Source organism: Microcaecilia unicolor, chromosome 9 (genome assembly GCF_901765095.1).
Source record: "Microcaecilia unicolor chromosome 9, aMicUni1.1, whole genome shotgun sequence".
In the NCBI taxonomy this organism is placed as follows: Eukaryota; Metazoa; Chordata; class Amphibia; order Gymnophiona; family Siphonopidae; genus Microcaecilia; species Microcaecilia unicolor.
In genome coordinates this window covers 46,870,829-46,885,625 of record NC_044039.1, presented here as the reverse complement: position 1 = coordinate 46,885,625, position 14,797 = coordinate 46,870,829, and the positions used below count along the sequence as shown (strand labels likewise).

The 14,797-nt window shown below is 40.4% G+C and overlaps 1 protein-coding gene across 3 annotated transcripts in view; it reads left to right on the top strand.

Annotated features, from left to right (window-relative positions):
* LOC115477581 (sodium- and chloride-dependent betaine transporter-like) overlaps window positions 1-14,797 on the top strand; it is a 107,716-nt gene that overhangs the window by 37,519 nt on the left and 55,400 nt on the right. For all 3 annotated transcript variants that reach the window (XR_003943350.1, XM_030214554.1, XM_030214555.1), the window contains exons 3-6: window positions 1,842-2,038; window positions 6,435-6,569; window positions 6,875-7,015; window positions 13,938-14,010. Coding sequence is in view for 2 of the 3 variants with exons in the window: in XM_030214554.1 (XP_030070414.1) it covers window positions 1,846-2,038; window positions 6,435-6,569; window positions 6,875-7,015; window positions 13,938-14,010 (542 nt within the window). In the remaining variant the exon portion in view is untranslated. The remainder of the gene's footprint in view (window positions 1-1,841; window positions 2,039-6,434; window positions 6,570-6,874; window positions 7,016-13,937; window positions 14,011-14,797) is intronic.

Sequence of the window (14,797 nt, the reverse complement as noted above, 5' to 3'; positions counted from 1 at the left end):
CTGATTTGAGAAAGGGGAAGGAGAGAATCCTACAAGGCATTGATGAAACACGCTCCTGATTACTCACATGAGAAGGCTAAGTTGTTAAACTAATTGCTTGTAGAATTTTAGAAGCTATGTTAGTCGAGTCATGTTGTTAATAGGATTTCTTTTTCTCCTCATTTAATAATACAAATGTAAGTCTATTGGTTATGGCACAATGACGGGAGGGGAGGGAGGGAGAAAATGATAAAATATTGATGATACAGTTCTGGATATGTATATAAGTATGCTGTCTTATTTCAAATGTCATATTTCATGGTTAAATTATATAATCTTGAATCATCAATAAAAACTGTTGAAAATAAAAAAATTGTAGGGCCTGATATTCAGCCAGTGGCAGTGAGTGTTTTGCTTAATGCCGATAAAGTTATTCTCGGATATTCAAATATCTGGTTATTGTTGAGCTGGCTAACACACGTAGTTGCTTAAGTTGATATTCAACACTTGAGTGACCATGTGGTAGCACATGAAAATAGGACATACTTTTATGTGGTCCCATTTATGTGTTAAACCTGGCCTCTTAGGTAGGGATTCTATATATGGCACCTAAAAAAGCTGCATGGAAAATGTTTCTGTCTAATCGTATTCTATAAGCGGTACCTAAATTTAGGTGTGGTTTATAGAATATGCTTAGTTGATCTCATAGTGCCTAAAAATATGTGCATCCATTTACACCAACAAAAACATGGTGCAAATCCCAGTGTGTAATTTACATGCACTGGGCCATATTCTATAACAAATCGCATAAATTTTGGAACGCCCATGAAATGCCCATTTCCTTGCTCATAACCACGCCCATTTTTGCCTGTGCACATTAAAATTTAGGTGTAATGCATTAAAGAACATGCTTAGGGAGTTGTGCATGTAATTAGAATTTACATGTAAGAGTTGTGCATGTAAATTCTAATTATTGCCAATTATTGCTCATTATTCTTTAGTTAAGTGCTGTTAACACTGATTGGCTTGTTAAGCCAATTAAGTTCTGCTTGTTGCTACAGAATACACTTGGATTTCAGCGCAGATTTCTAGGCGCACTATATAAAATCTAAGTTCTAACTTCACACCCAGAATGCTCCTAACATAGCCAGCTTTGAGTTAAGTACTAATTGCAAATTTAGCAGCCTGCTAATTCACTTTGAATATTGGCCTGGTAATTTTTATGTTAAACTGTACCTGCTTTGGATAAATCTCTTCATAAAAGCAATTAATAAATCCCAATAAATAAATAAATAAATATCTGTAGCTCAGCACAGGCGCATTTGATAGATTTCACACATTGAACTAGATTCAGTAAATGGCACTCCAAAAATGTGCCCAAAAAATTCTGCGTGAAGTGCTATTCTATAAATGGAGCTCTGAGTTGTACACCATTAATAGTATGGCGCTTAGAGCCAATTTCCATGCCAAACATTGGATGCGAGGATTTATTCCAGTTGAAACCTGGTGTAAATCCTGACATGCAATTTAGGTGTGGATCCCCAGTATTCAGTAATACTGTGCACATCTTTAGTGAATGCCCCTGATCCACCCATGGCCATGTCTGCTTTTGAGCTGCGCACTGTAAGATTTGTGCGCAGATATATAGCGCTGAGCAAGATGACTGCACAAATCCCAATTGTTGCCAATTAACATCAATAATTGATTGTTAGTACCCAATTAATGGCTCTAATTGGCTCATTAGCCAAATTAGTTGCACACGAATCTCAGTATAGTGCGCAATTGTGCACATAGAAATTTGTACCATTTATAGAATCCGGGGTATTGTATTCTTCCTTTCACTCTTCTTTTCTTGCCCACAGTGTCATGGAGAGTATGGAGATTTCAGAGGTTCCCAATGGTAATGTGAAGAACAAAAATACGGAATCAGATCAAGAGGATGCAAATGAAAGAGGCCAATGGAACAACAGAGTGGAATTTCTACTGGCAATGCTTGGGTCTATTGTTGGACTGGGAAATATCTGGAGGTTTCCTTACCTTTGCTACAAAAATGGTGGTGGTATGTTATATAAGACTTTTTCAAATTAAAATTTTTCATTGATAGCATTTCCAACCTTCATAATAATAATAGGTGTTACAATATATTATATATCAAGGATATGCATTCGTTTGAAACGACATGTGAAATATGAACACCATGTTTCATATTGTTCCTAATCCAAAAATGACAAGAAAAAAATCCAAAATTTTAGGGTTTTTTTTCTAATATCTCTAACAGTTGTCAGCAGTAGCTGACCTCAAATCAGTGTTCTGTGGATTGGAAGGCAGTTGTCTTCCAAGAAGAGCTATTCTACTTCTTGGGAAGTGGGGCACTAGCAAACCCATTCATAATTCTATTTTGTATTTCTGGTAATTATCTTAGCTCCTCCTTCCCGTTTCAACTAGTGGGACCAGCCCAGGATAGGCTTGGGTATTTCTGTCTTACCTCTCCTGCTGGTTCGTTGTTCTCTTGCTTCAGTCTTGTTTCTTATCCAGCTCTGAATTTGGCTCCTGTTATTTTCCCCTTGCTTCCTTGTACTTCAACATTCCAGCTTCTTATTAAGCACTTTGGGGCTGATATTCAGACAGGCAGGCCAGCTAACTCCTGCGGTTGGCATTGACACCGGATATTTAATCCCAGGCTGTTTATGGTGATTGGCATCGAATATCCAGTTTAATTTTGATTGGTTTAAACATAACCAGCCAAGCCAATTTCAGCAGTGGCCAGTAAAGTTTAAACCAGTCAAATAGGTCTGCTATTTCGGCAGCCAGATTTGACCACCAAACTTAGATGGCAATGCACTGAATATTAGCAGATAGCTGGTTATGTCGTGTGTTATAATTGGTTAGCCACTAGGGAGGAGATTCTATATATGGCGCTTAAAAATTCGGCACTGAAATCAGTGCCAAGTTAGCGGTGCCTAGATATAGGCACCAGTTATAAAATACGCTTAGTTGATATTTCAGCATCTAAATCTATGTGCATCTATTTACACCAATGAAAACTTGGTGCAAATCCCTGTGCGCAGATTTAGGCACACTAGGCCATATTCTAGAACTAGGTGCCTAAATTTTGGAACGCCCATTTTCCCGCCCATAACCACGCCACCGAGAGGTCTCCAGAATCCCTCCAAGCTCTTGCAATTCCCCATTTTTGCTGCTAATATCAGCAAGTGAGCAACCCCTTTCAGAGGATACCCCTCTGGGGACCACTGTGGCACCAGACCTAATAAACAAGCCTTTTTGTCATTGGCCCAGTTTTCTCCTATCCATAGATTGACCCTATCCCAGACTGTATTCCAATACCTGTGTACCACTGGGCACTCCCACCATAACTGTTCCTAAGACACTCGCTGTCTACATTGACTCCAACAAAGACCTCAAGTGCCATCCCCCAGTCTCTTACTCTTTTGAGGTGTCCAATATGTTCTGTGCAATAACTAAAACTGAAGCTGGTTATACTTGGTTATAACTGTACATTTATGTGCATACTAATAAACCACCTTCATTTTCTTCCCCCAATGGGCTCTCCACCCAACAATCTCATTTCCTTTCACACTCAACCTTCAGATATGGATATATTGGTAATAATTCTGTGTAGAATCTAGAGCAGAGTTTTTTCTGGTGACCAGATTTAAATAGCACTATTTCCATCTTTACCAGATCTCTATGCAAGTTTTTCTTTGCATCCCTCCCATGAAGAAAATCTGTACCTTGAAAATACTGCTAGAATGGTACTTTATACCCCAAGATCTCCTGTAATTGCTCATGTGCCAGAAGAGTGCCCTGAGAGAACAAATCCCTACAGAAAGAGAAACCAGCTTAGATTGCAAGAGAGAGAAATACCCGATAGAACAAGATTAGTAATCTTTAAGCAAGCTAAAAGGATGTGTATTCCCTTTGAAGTTCCATACCTCCCTCACCTTTCTCCATGTGCCCACCAAAGGGGCAAGAAGAACATGCGTATGGGTTGCTGAACCTCTAACCCAACCTTCTTCCAGCCCTACCCTCTCAATTATAGAATAAGGAAGCAGGTTAAACTTTTGCAGAGGCACTCACCTCACAGAAAGATGTTCAATATAGTGGTCTCTGAGAGTTGCCTTGTAGTATCTTTTTAAATTAGGCATTCCCACCCCTCCCATATCCTTAGAGTTTTGAAATATTTTCCAACTGACCTTAGATCACCGTTTCCCCCAAACAAAAGATCTCAACATCATATCCCACTGTTTGAACTGCCTGCTAGGAATCTTAATGAGCATTTGGGCAAAAAGGAATACGAATTTAGGAAGCATCATCATTTGCAGAGTCATCACCCTGCCCCACCAGGTTAACCAAGTCGATTTCCAATAATCCAGATCCTATTGGGTATGCTTTGTAAGTCGGTCATAGTTAAGCTCATTATAGATCTGAACATTTATTAGAAATAAAAATTCACAAAAGAACATAAAAATAGCCATACTGGGTCAGACCAATGGTCCACCTAACCCAGTTTCCTTTTTCCAACAGTGGCCAATCCAGGTCACAAGTACCTGACAGAAACTCAAATAGTGACAACATTCAATGTTACCAATTCCAGGGCAAGCAGTAGCTTCCCCATATCTGTCTCAATAGCAGACTATAGACTTTTCTCCAGGAACTTGCCCAAACCTTTTTTAAACCCAGATACTTATATGCTAACTGCTGTTACTTCATCCACCAGCAAAAAGTTCCAGAGCTTAACTATTCATTAAGTGAAAAAAAGTTTCCATGTAAGTTCCTTGTGTCCCCTAGTCTTTGTACTTTTGGAGCGAGGAAAAAATCAATTCACTTCTACTCGTTCTATACCTCAATCATATCTCTCCACATCCGTCTCTTTTCCAAGCTGAAGAGCCCTAACCTCTTTAGATTTTCCTCATATGAGAGGATTTCCATCCCCTTTATCATTTTGGTCACTCTTCTTTGAACCTTTTCTAATTCTGCTATATCTTTTTTGAGATATGGCGAACAGAACTGAATGCAATACTCGAGGTGAGGTCGCACCATGGAGGAATACAGAGACATTACAGTATTTTCAGTCTTATTTACCATCCTTTTCCTAATAATTCCTAGCATCCTGTTTGCTTTTCTGGCTGCTACTACACACTGAGCAGAAGATTTCAGCCTATTATCTACAACGTATCCTTAACAGAGTCAAAAAAAAATTTTTTTTTCGATTCTGGAAAATCACCACCTTGGTGGGATGCCACACTCCTGCCTGAATCTCTCGTGCCACCAGCACTTGTTTATAGTTCCAAAGCTCTTTTCACCTCCTCATGGTCTCAGCACTCAAATCTGGATAAATCCACAAATCCCAATTCTCATATTTGCATGATTTCTGTTGTCTTGCTGTCCACATAACATACTCAACCTCCATATAATGCAGAAGCTTAATAATGAATGCATCTGGAGGGAGGTTTGAACCAGGCCTAGGGCGCAATTATCTATGCGCCCTTTCCACCTCATAAACCAGTCAACCAAGGGAGTCAGGAAAGGAATGCATTAATATTTTCTGAATAAATGGTATGAGATGTACACCTTCCATTCCCTCTGGAATGCTATATATGCGGAGGTTGGACCTTCTGTGTCTATTTTCTAAATCCTCCACTTTCTCGCTTAACAGCTGAACCTACTTAGTATTCGAAGCTACAAGGTCTGTTTCCTTCTCTTGAGCCACTTCCACCTCATTGACTCTCCTCTCTATGTGCTCAACTCTCTTCGCAAGCTTCACCAGTCTCACCTCCAATTTGTTCATCACCATGTTGGCAATTTCCAACTTGGCTGCAGACAATTCCTGCAACACCAAAGCAAGTGTGTCATCAGCACTTTTATCCATGGCCATTGGCAGCTTAAGGAGCTCTGCTGGAGGTGCATTTCCAGTAGAGCTGCTGCCCCCAGTTTAGGGGCCTTGCTTGCATACATCTCCTTTATAGGGTGCTCTTCCCTTTCAATACTCTCAGCTCAATCCCAATCCACCAGAGTGGCTCAAATCGAGAGGGTAGAGCGAAGGCATCACGGAGTGACTTTACTCACGTCCACCCTGCATGGAAGCTTGACGTGTATTTTTTTTTTTAAAGTATGTACACAAATGCAAACCCCTACCCTAGAGCATGCCACTATTCTGTCTGGGTAGATTCGTGTGCAATACAGCCTTTACGCATATAACTTTATGCACAGAACTTATAAGAGCCTATTTCTGCAAGTAAAACACTGCTTTATGTGTGAAAATGACTTTTAAAATTGCCATCCACATAATTCATCAGTTTACATCTGACTTAAAGAGACTGTACTTGATTTCTTCCTATGACCTCTAGGCGCAGCCCTTGCTTTCCAGGCCAGGTATAATACATTACCTACATTGATTTCTTTCTCACTTTTTTAATTTCCTCATTGTGCTGCAGGTGCCTTCCTGATTCCGTTCATCATCTTCATGTGTGTCTGTGGAATACCACTGTTTTTCCTGGAGACAGTACTTGGGCAGTATACCAACCAAGGTGGGGTCACAGCATGGGTGAAAATTTGCCCTATCTCTAAAGGTGAGGCCTTGATGATGATGGAGGACATGGAGGTACATTTTTTATATATTAAAATTTGTCTGAGTAATTCACAAACTAATATCAATATATCTGCTGTTCTCCATTTCTGTTTTCCCCATCTTTCTCTATCTTTCTATGAGAAAAACTGAAAAATGGTGACACTTTTCTTTGATCATGACTTTTTGCATTTAGATCCCTCTCCAAAGCAACCTCCAAACTCACCCTTTTCATGACTGTGTCAGTAGCTGCTTAAGATCAATTCAAGGCTAAATCCTTTGATAAAAATATCTCTTTCTTTCTCACAGGAATTGGATATGCCTCATATATTGTCGCATTTTACACTGCCATCTATTATATCATTATCCTGGCCTGGTCCTTATTTTACCTGTTCAGCTCTTTTACTGCTGTCCTCCCTTGGTCCCACTGTAACAACACCTGGAACACAGGTAAATCCCTTTTCTATATTTAGCAGAATTGGAAGGGAAATGTGTTCTTTTGGTTCATTCACTCTCTGGAGACAGAGCAGATGGGGTCCACACACCTTCCACAGGAGATGCCAAGAAACAAAACAAAGGTGGAAGTGGGAATTACCAAATGACCAAGGCAAACCATGGATGGAGAGCATCCAAAAGTTTATTTGTCAATGGTAAACCTCATTGGCAAATAAACGTTTGGACGTTCTCCATCCGTGGTTTGCCTTGGTCATTTGGTACATTCTCATTCACTCTCTGAACCATTTTTCATCTAGAATATTTTGAATTTGCTCTCACTGCCCTAGTACAATTCATTTTTCTCCTAGACACATCACTTTTTGTACAATGATGCATAAGCTCTGCATTTATGCATTTGTTTGATTATCGATCTTTATAATCTGCCTTTCCAAGCAGAAAATAAAGTGTTTACATTTCAAGATATATTACAACATGCATAATATTATTGTCAGGATTCCTGTGCAAATAAACTTTTCAGTAAAAATGCGCAGGTACTTTTTCAATAGACTTATTCACAGAAATGTTACTATACCTGATTTACTATATCTGTTTACAAAGCCACGTGGCAGTGCTGACACAGCTCATTCAAAGTGAATGGACTAGATCGGCATTAGTGCACTGGCAGCCGCTATTGCAGCTTTGTAAAAAGAGGAATAGTTTGGATTTTTTTTTTTTTTGCCAAACTGTGTTTGTGAAGCGTTTCTACACATAGTTTAAATGACCTGCTTTGCATAATTTTGCATCACTGTCGATCATTAACTACCTCAAATACCATAAAAAGGAAACAGTTATGTGAAAAAATAGCTATTTTCAAAGCAAAAGTAGGCAAAATTGCGCATATAATTTTACAAATCTACTTATTCACATCATTTGCCCTTTGTCCTTACAGGGAATTAGAAAAGGAACAGAGAAGGATGACAAAAATGATAAAGAGGTGGGATGACTTCCATATGAGGAGAGGCTAAAGTGGCTATAGCTCTTCAGCTTGGAGAAAAGGCAGCTGAGGGAAGATATGATATAGGTCTATAAAATAATAAGTGGAGCAGAAAGGGGTTGTCCTATCCCCTACCTCAATGCAAGCGGTGTCCTTGGGCTGCGCCGGGTCCTGGCAACACACACACTTGACTGGCTCAGCCTTGAGCCATGTCTGTGTACTTCTTCTCTGGCTGCAGGCTCCTTGATTACCTTGTTCTCATGCATCTGGATCTGTTCTCTCTGCCTGGCTTTCAGGCTCTTTAATTGCCTTACTACCACGCACCTGTGTTGACTTTCTCTCTGCCTACCTGACCTATGGAAGCTCTCTCCTTCAGCTGGTTCCTGTCTACGTCAGAAAGCCTGCAATATTTCTGGGACGCTTTCCCTCTGCCTCATTGCTTTGGCTTATACTTGGGTAAGCATTTCTCTTCAGCGTACTCTTCTGTTTGCTGCCTGCCTGTAAAGACCCTGCTTGTACCTGGATTACTCTTCTTTTTGCTGCCTACCTGTAAAGACCCTGCTTGTACCTGGATTACTCTTTTGTTTACTGCCTGCCTGCCTGTAAAGACCCTGCTTGGACCTGGTTACTCTCTTGTCTGCTGCCTGCCTGAATATCCTGCCTGGACCTGGCTACTCTCTTGTCTGCTGCCTGCCTGAATATCCTGCCTGGACCTGGTTACTCTCTTGTCTGCTGCCTGCCTGAATATCCTGCCTGGACCTGGTTATTCTCCTGTCTACTGCCTGCCTGAATATCTTGCCTGAACCTGGTGACTCCTGGGTCAGTTACCCGCCTGTATACCTGCCTGGACCCAAGACACTCCTTAGCCTACTGCATGTCACTCTGTTGTGACCCGCTCCTGAACTTCTTCCTTCTGCTCTCCTCTGGCTGGTCTCTGTGGGCACCCCTTTCCTGACCTCTCAGTATAAGTCCTGTTGGCTACCCGCACCTGGGGGCTCAACCCTCGGGGAACGGCGGTCATCACAGGTGAACTTCGGGGTTGCTCGCCAGGTCAGTGTCTTTTCACACCCAGCAGCACACTGCTCGGCACAGGAACTCACCATATCTGACAAGGGTAGATGTGAATTGCTTGTTTACTCTTTCCAAAAATACTAGGATTAGGGGGCACGTAACGTAGCTACAAAGTAGTAAATTTAAAATGAATTGGAGAACATATTTCTTCACTCAATGTGTAATTAAACTCTGGAATTCGTTGCCAGAGAATGTAGTAAAAGCAGTTAGCTTAGCAGGGTTTAAAAAAGGTTTGGATAGATTCCTAAAAGAAAAGTCCATAAGCCATTATTAAAATGGTCTTGGGGAAAATCCACTGCTTATTTCTAGGATAAGCAGCATAAAATGTATAGTACTGTTTTGAGATCTTGCCAGGTACTTGTAACTTGGATTGGCCACTGTTGGAAACGGGATGCTGGGCTTGATGGACCTTCGGTCTGTCGCAGTATGGCAATACGTATGTACTTATGAGTAACTTTATAACAGGATGTTTATGTTGGCTATTTCAATCCAATTTTATAAAAGCAATAGGAATGTTTTTGTTTCCATCATCATTTGGGGTCCTCCCGGTAGAAGTTGTGGAGACAAAAAACAGTAATGGAATTCAAAAAGGTATGGGATAGACACAAAGGATTCCTAAATAGAAAGAGGATAGTATCAGAAGAAAACTTAACACATCAACAGCTATAAATTCATTTATGATGGGCAGGGACGATGCTTAGAAGGCAGCTCCAGCAGTGGGGAAGTAAAGTCAGTGCCAGACAGACTTCTACAGTCTGTGTCCCATATATGGCAAAAGATAGATCAGGATGGGCTGGAGTGGGCTTCACCAGCAATTCCAATAGTTGAGAAGTAGGGCCAATGCAGAGTAGACTTTTATGGTCTATACCCTGAAAATGACAAGGATAGATCAGAATCATGTATGTGTATTTATATACCACATTCAAATCATATGCTATGAGTGTGGATGCTGTGTATCTCAGTGGAGGAAGGGAAGACATCTTAAAGTGAAACTTAGGGATCCTTTTACAAAACTGTGCTACCAATTAGCGGTATGCTAAATTTGAAGAAGCCCATTCTATTCCCTTGTGCTTCTTCGCATTCAGCACACCACTGATGATAGTGCAGCTTTGTAAAAGGAGCCCTTAGTGAGTAAAATGTTAGTTAGTAATACTAGTAGATTATCGGTTTAATCATGAGTGGATAATGAATGTGAGTGTTGGGCAGACTGGATGGGACCATTCAGGTCTTTATCTGCCATCATTTACTATGTTACATAGAGGGGCATTTTCGATATAACGTCTACGTCTGACTTTGGATGTTTTGCTCCAAACGTCCAGAATCCGAATAGCGAATATAGTGATTTTCAAAAAAAGCAAAACATCTATCTTTTTTTCACAAAAATGGTCACTTGCTACACATTTTTGTGCTTTGTGTGCTTATCTTTTTGGTCCATTTTTAAAAAACACACATCCAAGTGAAAAAATGCACAAAATCCAGCTACTGGGATGTAGGAGGAGCCAGCATTCTTAGTAGGCTAGCCACACAGACATACCTGCAGAGCAGTGGGGCACCCTAAGCGGCACTGAAGTGGACTTCACCTAAAAGCTCCCAGGAACTCATCTCACCATTGTTCCCCTATATTGTATAATGAGCCCTCCAAAACCTACTGTACCCAACTGTACACCACTACAATAGCCCTTAAGGATGCAGGTGTCACCTATATGTGTGTACTGTAAGTTTTTGATGAATTTTGGAGGGCTCACACTTTCCACCACAAGTGTAACATCTGAGGCTGTCATAGAGGCTAGTATGTATTGCTTCTTTCACATCTTTGGGAGTGGAGGTGTCAGCGACCATTGGAGAGCAAGGGGGGGGGTCATTCTTTCATTCCCTCAGTGGTCATTTGGAACACTTTTTTGTGGCTTAGTCATTCTTAAAACAAGTCTGGACCAAAACATCTTAGTTTTAGTCCTGGACATTTTCATTTTGTTCCATCATGGCTGAAAAACATTCAAGTCTTAAGAATGCCCAAATTCCACCCTTAACATGCTCCTGACATACCCCCTTGAGATTTGGACGCACTGCAGACCAACAGCATAGAAAAATATCTGGAAAATGGGTTTTGAAAATACTGATTTGGACATTTTGGTGAGAACAATGTCCATTTGCTAGTTCATGCCACTTTTTAAATATTTTCTCTTTCGAAAATGAACCCCTATGTTTACTATATTGGAAAAAGAATGAGAAGAACTGCTATAGGGGTATCTTTTTAAATACTTAGGCACCTTTAATGTGGATAAAATAGTACCCCATCCAAATAAGTCAGACCCGCAAAAGTGGAATTTAAGCTACATAGAAGTAGCCATGAATTTTCATAATGTGCATACTCTAGAGGCATTCAGGAAGGGTGGAGAGTGGTTTGGAGGTGTGTTTGGCAACTGTATGGGTACATTTCATTTACAAAGGACTACCAAGTTGTAGACATGCTGCTAATGTTCTAAATCTATGCCATTGCTTTGAAAAGTATCTATATGCATACACCTTTAGCCAAATAACGACCTCATATTCAAGCACAATGTAGATGAGTACCTACCTCCGATATTTAAAACCATTTAACTGGCCAGGAATAGATCCTGGCTCTTAAATGGCACTTAACCTGCTATCCGGCAGTATTCAGCAGGAGATCACTGATTATTTCCCACTGAAAATTGCCAGTTAGCACTTAGCAGATATCTGGTTATATTGTGTGATATAACTAGCTGTCTGCTAATATTCAGCACTTCACCAGCTAAGTTTGGTGGCCTAATTAGGCTGCCAAAATATCAGGCCTATCTTTGGCCAGTTTAAACTTAACCAGCCAGCAATAAATATTGTCTTGGCTGGTTAAATTTAAATCGGCCAAAAAACATATGAATATTTAATACCGGTCACCGGGAACAGCCCAGCATCTGGGCTGACCACCGACTGTGGGAGGCAGCCCGACTACCTCCCGCCATCTGAATATTACCCCCTTAAATTTAAAAATCTCATTTTGTGCAGGCTTAAAAACACATGTCTACTTTTGCAGTTGGTTGAACTATTGAAAATTTATCATCATATGTTTAATCAACTAATAGGTAAAACTTCTTTAAAAATGATACTTGGCAGGAGCTAATCAGGCTGCAACAGCTTTTGTTCAATTATCCCCCACTGATCGGCTCCCTATATTTTTATTTTATTTTTTGTTACATTTGTATCCCGTGCTTTCCCACTCATGGCAGGCTCAATGCGGCTTACATGGGGCAATGGAGGGTTAAGTGACTTGCCCAGAGTCACAAGGAGCTGCCTGTGCCTGAAGTGGGAATTGAACTCAGGTCCTTAGTTCCCCAGGACCAAAGTCCACCACCCTAACCACTAGGCCACTCCTCCACTTTTTCAGTGATACTGAACTAGGAAATGCCACTGAATATCATCCCCTCCTCCCTGATATTCAGCTGGTGGCGGGCAGTGCTGTTAATGTCTTCCACTGGCATTAAATCTGGACATTCAATGCTGGGCTGTACCCAACCATTGGCATTGAATATCCATTTTTATTTATTTATTATTTATTTATTTGTGATGTTTATATCCCGCATTATCCCAAACACGTTTGAGTTCAATGTGGCTTACAATAAATAGTATAGGATACATAACAAAAGAATAATGCATAAGAAAGTAATTTGTTGTAAGAATCCAATTTTACAATACAGTATTTTACTTTTTTAAGCTGACTAGCGCATGCCCAGTTAAATCGATATTCAGAGCTAACTGGCCATGTGTTAGGGCATAAAGATAGGACAGCTATTTATACAGTTTTATCTATGCGCTAACACTTGCTGGTTAGCTCTGAAAATCTCAAACTAACTGAACTCTGCCCCTGGAGCGCCCCACATAGCTGGCATGCACTGGCATTAACTGGTCATTGTTAGTGAAAATAACTGGTTTAGTGCCCCTGAAAATGACTGGTCGGCAGCCGTTCCCAGCTGGTTAACTCAAATTGAATACGAGCCAGTATGTGTGACTACCAAAACACTATCCGATTAGTGCCAGGGCAGTCCAGAGGTGAGGCAGAAGCAGGCCCAGAAGTTTTCCAGGCACTGTTGATATTCAGTACTGGCATCTGGATAGCTATCTGGACAAGCAGGCCCGCATACATACATAGCTGTCCTTATTTGCCTGGATAGCTGTCCGGATACTGCACTGAATGTCTGCAGTGCTTAGATAACTTCCTGGAGCCACTGATGACCTAGATTTGGGCAGGCACTCAGAGGCCAATATTCAGACCGTGGGAATTAGCCCTGCTAACTCCCGCGGTCGGTACTAATGCTGGATATTCAATGCCAGGCCATTTCCAGTGACCTGGTTTATTTTTGACTGGTTTGAACTTAACTAACCACGATGATATTTGGCGCTGGCTGGTTAATTTCAAACTGGCCGAAGATATACTACCTATAAATGCGGCCAAAAATGGCCAGCAAACCCACATTAAAAATCGTCAGATAGCTGGTTATAACACAATATAACACTAACCGGCAATATTCAGTGGGGAATAGCCCCTGCTGAATATCAGTGAATAGCCGGTTTGAGGGCATTTAACCGGCCAGGTGCCTGTCCTGGCTGGTTAAATGCTTTTGAATATCAGCGGTCAATATCCAAGTATAATTCAGTGCATGCAGAGTCAGCATTTAAAATAATACTGTCTGTGACAGGTTGTATATTGCCTGCATTAGTTCTTAAAAAGAGGCTTTCTTTCATAATTTTGGTTTGATAATGTGATATTTTAGTGTTAGTCCTCCTGAATGGGGGGGGGGGGGGGAACACTCATGTGTGCAGTTCTCAGTGATGCAGAATTCCTGTTTTCATGTTCCACAGAGAACTGTATAGATGCTACAAGGAACTGGACGGATGTCGTGAATGGCACATCACCAGTCACCGAGTTCTGGGAGTATGTATGCTGTCCTCAAATTCTTGTCTGGCATAATTTCTCTGATCAGAATTAGAAAAGAGCATGTGCATCAGTAAATGGCACCCAAATTTGTGCACTGAAAACAAAGTGCGCACTGAGCGCTATTCTATAAACAGTGCTCTGTGTATCGAATAACATAAACTAATTCCAGGGGAAATTAATAAACTAAGATGCTACCAATGATTACTAAAATATGTACTAATTATAGCATCAATCATGTATTAATAACAATAATTACAAATAACACCGCTACCAAAATTAATAAATATTCTAAAATGTTGTGAAATGTGCTCAGTTTACCAGTGTAATTACATGCCAAAATCATGAGTAAATACTCAACTTGGATCCATCATTGCTACTGCTACTTGGTTTTGGTATACCTTCGTTCCAGTTGATATGTGACTATATATATATATATATATATATATATATATATATATATATATATATAGTCTTTGAATGGAAACTTAAGTTGGACATAGGTTGATAATATGATGGCAGGGTAGAATCTAATGAAGGCTTTTTAAGTACTGCTATTGCTGATTTCCACAGTTTGTGGTTATGTTTTAATAGTTAACAGACTTGCATGTTCATCTGTTACAATATCTCATCTGGATACAGATAAGTGACTTTGATTCAGCACATCATTAATGGATTGTTAGCTAATTTAATCTAATTATTATACAGGTGTATATTTTCTGCTACTTGGTTTTGTTATACCTTCATTCCAGTTGACGTGATCATATGTCAACTGGAATGAAGGTAT